Source organism: Populus alba, chromosome 4 (genome assembly GCF_005239225.2).
Source record: "Populus alba chromosome 4, ASM523922v2, whole genome shotgun sequence".
Taxonomy (NCBI): domain Eukaryota; kingdom Viridiplantae; phylum Streptophyta; class Magnoliopsida; order Malpighiales; family Salicaceae; genus Populus; species Populus alba.
This window is the reverse complement of record NC_133287.1, coordinates 11,701,121-11,712,139: the sequence shown is the minus strand read 5'-3', so window position 1 is coordinate 11,712,139 and position 11,019 is coordinate 11,701,121. Positions and strand designations below refer to the sequence as shown.

General features: G+C 29.6%; 1 protein-coding gene across 1 annotated transcript; it reads right to left on the bottom strand.

Moving 5' to 3' along the window:
* LOC140955535 (uncharacterized) lies at positions 1-1,796 on the bottom strand. Its single transcript, XM_073408903.1, has 5 exons — positions 1,617-1,796; positions 1,292-1,493; positions 856-1,058; positions 574-685; positions 1-44 (listed from the first exon to the last, which is right to left on the bottom strand). Exons 1-5 carry the CDS (start codon positions 1,794-1,796, stop codon positions 1-3), a joined length of 741 nt encoding a protein of 246 aa, XP_073265004.1.
* Between the last annotated feature and the right edge of the window lie 9,223 nt (positions 1,797-11,019).

The following is an 11,019-nucleotide window of genomic DNA, read 5'->3' as shown; positions in this document are numbered from 1 at the left end:
CTAATAAGAAAGAGGCATATGTGCATCAGTAAGAAGAGTGAGACCTGTTTCAACAAGATGACAATGTCGTCTTCAAAATATGCCATTTTATTGTGGGGTGTGGGGAGCAATAGTGTAGTGACTAATGGCATGAATAGATAAATAATTTTTTAGAGCGATGTATTCACCTCCATTGTCAAAATATAGAATTTTGATTTTAATGTTGAATCTATTTTCCACAAGATTTCAGAATGGAGGAAATATAGTTTGAACACTTGATTTATGGGACATAAGGTAAAGCCATATATATTTGGTATAGTGGTCAATAAAAAAAAGTAATATTTTGAACCATCAATACCAGTTTCATGAAAAGGACCCCAAACATCGATATAAATATATTCGAGGGGGGCTATACTATTGAAGCCATGAGATTGAAACATTTGCCAGTGGGCTTTATTGTGGGAACATGAGACACAAAGGGATGAACTTTCTTTCCTTTTTATTTGAATAGGCAAAGAAAAAATACGGATAAATGCTGAGCAATTTTGGAAGAAGGATGACCATGATGTTTGTGCCATCCATCTATTGTCATACATTCATGAACATAAGCAATTGCGGGTTTGGAAGTTATAGCCAATGTCTCTGGCAAAGGGTACACGCCATCCTCATATGCACCTTTAAGTAGTGTCGCCCCTATGATCCGATTCTTCATAAAAAAAATAAGATGGATGAAATTTAAGATAGATATTATTATTATTTTTGGTAAAGTGATGAACATAAATTAATTTTTTTTTTTATGGTAGGAACACATATTGTATCTCGCAAATGAAAAATACGATTGGGAGAGGTAAACGATAAGGACCCAATATGAGATACTTGCAAACCTAATCCATCACCAATCACCACTTCATATGTACCATCATATTCAAAATGAATAGAGAGATTCAAAAGATTAGTTGTCATGTTATGGGAGCTTGCCGAGTCCACTAACCATTTCTGATCCTTGCTTTTAGAAGATGCAACACAGTTTGTAGAGAAATCAGTTGGAGCATGCTTCAGACAAGTTTTAGCTGTGTGGCCTAACTAATCACACAACTGACACTTGAGTTTAAATTTGCAAAAACCTAAGCTATTAGTGTTCTGTTTGTTATTGTTGCGAATTTTGGAATAAAAACGATGGTCATTCATTTCAGAGGAGATATGTTTGCGCTAAATAAAGTTTGTTGTTGTGACCAACAGTTGCATAGCTTGTTGTTCCAAGCAGTGGTGATAACTTTTGTGGCTAATTAACAAATCATGGAGCTCCTCAAACCGTATAGGATGTTCTCGAGCTTGTATAGGTGCATAATTTCCCAAAACTCTAGACCCAATCCGTTTAGAATGTAAAGGGTCATATCGTCATCTGAGACAGGATGATCAATCTTGGCAAGTTCATTGGCTATAAGTTTGATCACTTGGAGAAAATCAGTGACAGTCTGATTGCCATGATTATTGAGGGTGAGATCTTCCTTTAACTGCATTGCACAAGTGCATGATTTTCCTACATACAAACAGGTTAATTTGTTCCAAGCTTCATGAGAGGTTTTACATGAAGCAAACAAAGGTGTTATGGTGGTGGACATTAAGGCTAGCAATACATGGAGGGTCAATTTGTCTTGCCGAATCCAGTGAGAATTCGCAGCTTTGAAAGTGGCAGAATTTTCAGCATTAATGGCAGGACATTGAAGGTCACTAGTAACAAAATTTATGAGATCATAGCCAATAAGCAAGGCATTGTGCTCTTCATTGTGGAAAAGTAGAAGCCGTAAGCTTTTCATTGATGGCAGTAACGGAATTAATGGTGATGATTTGATTAGAGGATGCAAAAGAAGATATGATGAAGGATTAAGAAAGGTATTTGTTAGAGATTGGCTTAGCTTTGATATCATAAAACAGAACAACAAATGTTTTGAATATTTTACACTTATTCAATTTTCAAAACTGATTTATATACAAAAATAGAGTCACTAAGTATGGAAAGTTTGTAAAGAAGAATAAATACATAAACCAATCCTTGATTCTAGCTTGTAGTAATTTGCATATCAGTTGTTCTGAAACCTTCTGTTACATGTATTGGTTTGTAGTAATCTTGGCATATCCGTTACGTGAGTTAGCTTGCAGTAATCTTAGCATATCAGTTATCATAAGTTGAAATCTTCATTTACCATGAGATGACAATTTATTATTTTTTGATAGTTTGTACCAAGGTTGTCAATTCCGTTCCATTCCGCCCAGAATGGCTGAAACATTCCATGCCAATTCACAAAACGGAACAAATTTCATTTCATTTTAAATCTCGGTTCGTTCCAGATTTTTTGGCTAAATTCCACTCGAAACATTCCGGTTTCATTCCATATGTTCCGTTCCGCTCTTGAGAAGCCATTGAATCAAATTGAATCGTGCTCAATTTCATTAATTAAACCACCCGATTATAAAAAAAACTCTTTTTCATTACTATTTTCAATAGCAATGATATTAATAATAATATTAAAAATTATTATTACTATTTTCATTAACAATGATATTAATTTTTTAAAATTAGATTTATCACTAATATATATGGTTTATATTCATGTTTTTTTTTTTTCATATTTATACTTTGTAGGAATTTGAGCAAAACAAGGGATGTTTTAAATTCCATTAACTACTTGATAACATTGACCTAACTTTATATTTTAAAATATTTTTGTTAAAACATTTTACTTTCATAATATTTTGTTTAAGTTGAATTACTTTAAGTTAAAGATCTATTTAATCTTGACTATTTAGAAATATTTTAAATTTTAAATTATATTTGTTTGGCATTGTGTTTGTATTGCATAATTTATAATTAATTTATCTTGAATTTGAATTATGTTTGTTGAATATATATATATATATATGAACAGTACAATCTTGAAACGGCACGCCGAAACACTCCGAAACTGAAATATTCCATTCTAATTGAAAAAACGAAACACCTATTAAAACGGAATTGACAACCTTGGTTTGTACAACGTTCCCAAACACTCCTAAAATCTTCTAAACCTCTCTCCATAAGGGTCATATGCTACTTGAAAAAACACCAAACTCTACCACTCATTGTATTACGAATCTAAATTAAATATGAAAACTCATTATATATAGAAAAACTTAAAAAGTTTCCACTAATTGAAATTTGATACACAATATTCAACATTCTCTATTTGAACCATATTTCACCATGCAACATAACATCCTCAATTTTGGATTTCTTTAATATTCAAAGTCTTTTGATTTAATTTTTTTAGATAATATCTAGTTTTAGAAAGATTTATTGATGGACAATTAATTATGTGTAATTACTGTTTTAGAGAGATTGTAATTATGGTCCAAGAGTAATTATAGGATGTGAATATATTAATGCTTTGACTATTCAAAGAGAAGAGGATAAGAGCCTTCATTGAGAGACATGGAGACCATTTTAACATGATATCTAAGTTAAAATTCTAAATTTTATGCTTAACTCTTTGGGTTAGTATTTTTTTTTCTAGATTAAGTTGTGGGATATTTTTCTTAGGGTTCTCTCTTGAGATTTTTTTTTTCTTGGTTTGTGGTTATAGGTAATTTCTAGATGTAAAAAGATTCTTTTGACACCAAGCTTTATTTTTTCACTAGTTCAATTCTTCTTCTTTTTTTAATTTATCATGAAAGAAAAAAAAAAAATTGTTTTAATAGAAAGAATTACCCAGTTTCAAGTTTCAATTCAAGATGTTTATGAAGGGAAAAGAATTATAGGTCACTTAGATGAGTCATCTAAAGCTCTATCCCTAGCCTATTGATTCTTAGAAGAATAAGGATGTTCATATTTTCTCCTGGTTATTGGGTTCTATTGAACAACATATAGTGAATCATCTTTGATCATTGATTACTGTTATGGAAACGTGGGCTTATCTTTAAGGAATTTATTCTCAAAATAATGTTGCCTGAAAGTATCAATTGGAGTTAGAAATTGAAAAATATCACTAAGGTAATATTTCTATTAAACAACTTTATTCTAGTTTCTAATTCAGAATGAAACATCATTCTAATATAATATTAGGCATTTAGTTTAGAAGTCGTGATGTCTAAAATAGTTAATGTGGCATGTGTTGCTTAAGGAAAATGAAGATTCAAGTCACATACTCAGTAAATCAAATGTAGGGAGTTTGGATATATTGCAAAACACTATATAGCAAGAAATTTTTACAAAAAAAAGAAAGGCACATCATTAAATATTATCAAGTGTGACTTCAAAATTGACAAACTCTAAACCCTTATAATATTGTCCAGTCCAGTTTCACGATTGCTTGTTTGATTCCTTCTTTAGATCGGTAATCTATTTGCAGTTATTCTTTTACTCTTACACCCAAAATGGTTAACAATTTTTTTTTTTTTTGCCTTCTTTTTCTTTGGCACACAAGGTAAGAGGATTTTTCTTACTTTTTCTTGGATGGTTGACTCTACAATATCCAATCATATGACTATTAATACAAATACTTTACATAGTATTTATATTCTGATAACGAATGACAACTCTCTTTATATTATTGAGATTGGAGATTTGGGATATTTCTTCAATTATATTTTTTATGCCTCCAAATTTATCTACCAAATTAAAATTTATTAGCTAATTGTTATATAATAATTATAAAATTCAATTTAATTATGATGGTTGTCGTGTGCAACATTAAGTGTCGTGGAAAATTATAGTAAATGGTCTAAAGTTAGATATTTATTTCCTCTTCATTTTTTTTACTCTTGGGTCCATTCCTTCTAGTTGTAGTGCAATTGTTAATAATAATAGTGTATAGCATGAGAAATTAGGACATGTCAATTCTATTATTTTAACTTATCTTATGAAACATGGTTATTTAAGCAATACAAATTTGCTTTCAAATTCTATTGTGTCTTTTGATTTTAGTTTATGTAACCTTGGTAAAAACAACTCCTAAACCTTTCCTTCACATAATAATTAGGCTTCTACTATCAATGTATAGGGTGTCAGGCCTATTTTCTCACATGTTTAATACAAGTATTTTATGACATTTATTTATGTTTATATTTGTTTAGTTTAGACATATTTTTTATCTTTCTAAAGCTTATGTGTTTTCTGTCTTTCAAAATTTTATTGTCTTTGTTGAAAATCATTTTTTTTTACTTGTATTGAAACTTTAAGATCTGATTCAATGAGGAATATATGTTTAATTTCTTTCAACCAGTTTTCTCCTCCAACATTCCTGGCTATATGCTCTTTAACAAAATAAGGTTGTCAAGCATAAGAATTATCACTTTTTATATGTTATTTATACCTTGTTAATTAAGTCTTCTATTCCATCAAGATTTTAGGTAGAAGCATTGTCCATGAATGTTTATTTGATTAACCATCTACCATTATAATTTCTCAATTTTAATTCTCCATGTTCTCTTTCATTTTTTTTATCCTAAATATAACTTTTTTCATATATTTTGTTGTGTTTGTTCTATTCACTTACCATCCACTGAACAACACAAGATTGCTACTCAATTTGTTTTGTGTGCTTTTATAGGATATAGTAATGTCTATAAAGGGTTTGTGTGTTATGCTTTTGGCTGCTAATGAACTTTGTGCTTCTTGAAATACAATCTTATTTGAAAATCAATATTCATTTCAGTCTTTTACTTCTAATGATTCCTCTTCAATTTTACTTTTAAATTTTGATGATGTGTTAAATTATGAACATTTTAATTTAGGAATTACATTTTAATAACGTCATCTACCAATCTTATAGCATGAACTAGTCCCAACATCAAATCCTATCAAAGCTTAACCTCGTCGGTCATCCTGGATTTCACATTCTTCAAATAGGTATGAGTTCTTTCATACAACTCTTCAAGCTACTCTTAATATTACTATTCTACCTAAATCGTACTCTAAACTTCTACTCAAGCATGTTGAAAACAAGCAATACAAGAAAAACTTAAGGCGCTTTGGGATAATTACATGTAGGATATTATTCCTTATCATGATTGCATCAAAATGTTTGGCTATAAATAGGTTTATACCATAAAGTTATAGGTTGATGGTTCTATTACAAGGTATAAAGCCCCGTTTAATGGCTCATAAGAATCGACAAGAGTATGAACTTGATTATGAGAATATGTTTGTATCTATTACTACAAAGCCATTGTTAGCATTTTTTATGGTTATTATTGCCTTAAAAAGATGATCAATTTGACATATAATGTGAAGAATGCATTTCTATATGAAGACCTCAAAGGAGAAATATATATGACTCATTCACCTAGTAATTTCACTCACTCCTCTATTGAGGTTTATCATTTAAAACAACCTTTATATGCATAGAAAAAGGTATCATTTGCCTAGTTTGAGAAGTTTTGTTCTACAACTCTTGATTTTAATTTTATTCAGAATTAGTTTAATTCATCTCTCTTTCTCTAAACGATTATTACTAAAATAAACATATTTAATCCTTTAAAAATATCTAACATGTTATTTTCCATCGACCAACTTTGTTAGTTTATTTTTCAATCTCAACATGGTTATGTTCATTTATGGCTTATCTATATTTTTTTTTCTCAATCTCAACAAGTTTATTCCCATTTATAGCCCATCAATATAATTTTATAATCTCAACATTTTATGCCCATTTATGGTCTATCAATATGATTTTTCAATCTCAACATTTATATGCCCATTTATGGCCTATCAATATTATTTTTCAATCTCAATATTTTTATGTCCATTTATGGTTCATTTATATACTTTTTATTTTCAATCTCAACATGTTTATGTCCATTTATGACCCATCAATATTATTTTTTAATCTCAATATTTTTATTCTCATTTACTCCATTCATTTATTTAATACAAGCACATTTTTGGCTCCATGATACTATTAACCATCACATCAAAATAAGTGTTTGTTTAATTTTTTCAAGATCCATAGGCCCACTTATGTGATTGACTAACTACTTTTCTAATTCATAGCCCCATCTCATGCTTTTAGCTCATTTCATTTTAAATTTATGTCCAAACAACTAGCTTCATTTAATTTTTATAGTTCTTGTCTAAATGACCGATTTATTTAGATTTTATATCCCTTTTTTCCAAACAATTGGCTTTCTTTCATATTATATATTATAAGATCCGTTGTTATAGCCACTTTAACTTCACATGCTAATTTTCTCTATTGCAATAAATTACAATTTACATTCATTTTTTTCATCGTTATGGTCAATTATAGTTCACATATGGATTTTTCTCCATTGCAGCCAATTACAATTTGTATATGGATTTTTTGTTGTTATGGTCAATTACAATTCATATACTAAATTTTTTGTTGTTGTGACTGATTACAATTCATATACTAATTTTTTTTCATTGCAATTGATTACAATTCACATACTAATTTACCATCATTACAGTTGATTACAATTAACATACAAATTTTCTGCCTTATAGGCATAATTTTCATGAGGAAAAATATATACACAATACATACTACTTTTATTGAATTCTAACATTACAAAAGCAATTTAAATAATTAAAAGACAAGAGAATCGACCCTTACTTTGAACTCCTGTTGTACAAGCTTTTGAGAAGTTAGGTCTTATTCTAGACACTTCTCCTACAACTCCCAAACTATAAAAATTGACGTCCAAACTACTAATTAACATTTAACCATAGAAATCCTTATACATCCCAATATTCCAATTAATATTCATATATGTTTCAAACCTCAGTTAATCTTACAATCCATAAGTCAATATCCATACCTTTACATTAAATTCTCACTTAGAACTTTTACATTTTCAAATTCCATGAGAATTATATATTATTGTGTTGTGGTGAATGTTAAATTGACTGTGAAATGTTGATTAAGTTGTTGATGAATATTAAACCGATTATGAAATATTGATTGAGTTGTTGATGAATGTTAAATCGATTATGAAATGTTGAGTTGTTGATGATTGAGTTGTTGATGAATATTAGATTGAGTATGAGATGGTGATTAAGTTGTTGACGAATGTTAAATCGACTATAAAATGTTGATTGAGTTGTTGACAAATATTAAACCGATTATAAAATGTTGATTGAGTTATTAATTAGTTTAACTAATGGCATTTGATATGGATGACCTAGTTGTGATTGATCATTAGCTTCGGCTAATGACATTCGAGATGGATAATCGGGTTGTGATTGATGATTAGTTTTGACTAATGACATCCAAGATCTATGATGATTGGTGATTAGCTTCGGCTAATGGCATCCAAGATAGATGACCGGGTTATGATTAATGATTAGCTTTGGCTAATGGCATCCGAGATGGATGACCAAGATGAATGATCGGGTTGTGATTGATAATTAGCTTCGACTAATGGCATCCGAGATGGATGACTGAGTTGATATTGATAATTAGCTTTGGATGACCGGGTTATGATTGATGATTAGCTTTGACTAATGACATCCAAAATGGATAACAGGGTTATGATTAATAATTAGCTTCGGCTAATGGCATCCGAGATGGATGGCTAATCTAATTATGACGATTGGCTTCAGTTAATGGTATCCGTAAAATGACGGGTTTTATTTCATGATTAATTTTGGTAAATGGCATATGAGATGGATGATCAAATTTAAATGCTACAATTAGCTACAACTAAAAGTATCCAAGGTAGATGATCGGGTTAAGGTGAAGTAATTAACCCTATCATTGTTAAACTTCGGCCTAACAACTCTTATAAAGAGCTTGAGGTGTGTAAGTGAGAAAAGTTTACTTAACAATGCATATAAAAAATAAAAGAAGGAATATACCCATTCTAAGTTAATAACGAAAAGCAACGATAACATACTTCTAGTTGTTTATTGTTATGTTAGATTATTTACAATTCTTGTATCTATGTTGTTTTTGTAATAGGGACATCACATAATCAAGGTGCGTAGGAAAGCTTGTTCCACAATTCATATATTTTGAAAGGTGTTATGCAATAGTATATCTTAGGTGTTATGTTGAATTTTATCATTCGACACTTTTATAAGGACATGTAATGAAAATTGTAATGGAACATGGATGTGAATGTGCAAACATGTAGATATGATGTTATGAATATATTTATGTGGTATTCTCTTTTATGAGGATGTTGTGTTGTGAAATCACATGAGGATCATATGAAAAGAAAGTACTAGTTGTGTAAAATTGTCGTTCGGCACTTGTGTTGATAACGAGACTAGAACAAAAATACAAACTCATGAGAATGCCAATATGATGTTATGTAAATGTATGAAAATAAAGATATAATATTATAAGCATGTGTATTGAATATCTGTCTTATGGGAACGTTGTTTTATGAAAATTATATCCGTACGATGTCGTGATAAGGAAGGGAACCTAATTATGAATTCATAAAATGTAATTGTGAAAAGTATCAAGAATAAAAAAAAAAATTCATCGATTTTGGCTTTGAAAAAGCCGAGTTGGTACACCTATATTCTCCTAACACATATATATAACATGCATTTTATATATTTAAACCAAAACCTATCCCAAACATAATTTTTCATACTTCTAGATTTAATACACATACAAATTCACCCAATTTACTAATTTATGCCATTTTCCAAAATCACCCAATTTGCAACAAACTATTTTTTTTTCCCAAACTTGAATCAAGAACCCTAGAATTAAGATATTGAGATTTTCTCATCTCTAACACCAAAACCACTAAAACAAGGAAATAAGGTATGAAAAACATCTTACCAGTTGAATTTACACCCTAGTTATTGATTTCTTTGCAAGCTTTTCCTCTTAATCTTCTTTCTCTTTCTCAAATGTTCGTTTCACTCTCTACAAATTAACTTTCTCTCTTGTTTTTTCTAACCTAATTCTATTTTTTTATATAAGTTTCTCCTTAAAAATCCTTATTTCCTACCTTTATAAACCACTTCTCTATTTATAGTCAAAAACAAAAACAAGCAGAAAGAAGAAAATGTTGGTTTCTCTCTCCTTTTCTTCTCTTCAACTGTTCCATCAATTGTTATAAAGAAAAAGAGAAGGAATTTTTTTTTAACGGATTACAAAAATACCACTCTTAGTCTTTTAACAATAATAGTTTCAGTCAAATTTCCAATCACGGAATTTCTTGTACACAATATTATTCTCATTTTATTTGTAACTATTTATACTCTTGTAAACTAAATTTTTCCCATTGATTATTATCAAACTTCTCCCAAAATAATTTTCACCATTTTTGGTTAAAGATTATACGACTAAATGTAAGATTTATACTAATGGTCAATATTATTCGTGCATAGATTTATGCATTTATTTATTTAGAGTTCCATTATGTTTTTTCTAAGGATTCTCTCTCAATTCATGAATTTTTTTTAATAATATTTTATTTGGTTGGAATTTATTCAACCTATGATGACATCCACTATACTATTTTACTAGTTTCAGATCAAGGTTTACATGTTACTTCTTATAATTTTACTTGGCCACCGTACTTTTGCCAACTTCTATATTATTTAATTTCATTGACATTTTTAAACTAACTCATTGGGGGACCCTTCTCTAATCATAGCATATTTATTATTATTTCTCTATAAAAAATTCTATTGTTTAATACAAAATTTTACTAATTTCAGATTGAGGGTTTACATGTTTCTGCCAAGCTTCATCGATGAGGGAGAAGGGGTGACTGGATGACTGGCTTGACTATGGGCCTACTAGTTGTGGCTATCGTAATGTGGTGTGGTTTGGTGAAGGGAGGTTATCATTTCTTTCCCTTCGATTTAGGTAGAAAAAAATTTTACATCATAAACTCTCTTATTTCTGTTTTTTTAATGTTTTTTTTTTTTTGCTTTTTTTCTATTTATTTTTTTTTTTGTTTGCTTAGGTTTTTTTCTCAAAATTTTGTGTGTGATTTTTTAGAGTTACTCATTTATTTAAAACATACCACCTGACAAAGTGAGGGGGGATGGGTGGCTAAGGCTTCTTTTTG

Bases quoted from the DNA above. Each gene is read 5' to 3' on its own strand.
- LOC140955535 (XM_073408903.1), bottom strand. From the start codon at position 1,796: ATGAAAAGCTTACGGCTTCTACTTTTCCACAATGAAGAGCACAATGCC. The intron at 1,059-1,291 runs GTTTGAGGAGCT...GTGATTAGTTAG, and splicing joins GCTCGAGAACATCCTATACG to GCCACACAGCTAAAACTTGT. The intron at 686-855 runs GTATCTCATATT...TTTTTTATGAAG, and splicing joins GTGATGGATTAGGTTTGCAA to AATCGGATCATAGGGGCGAC.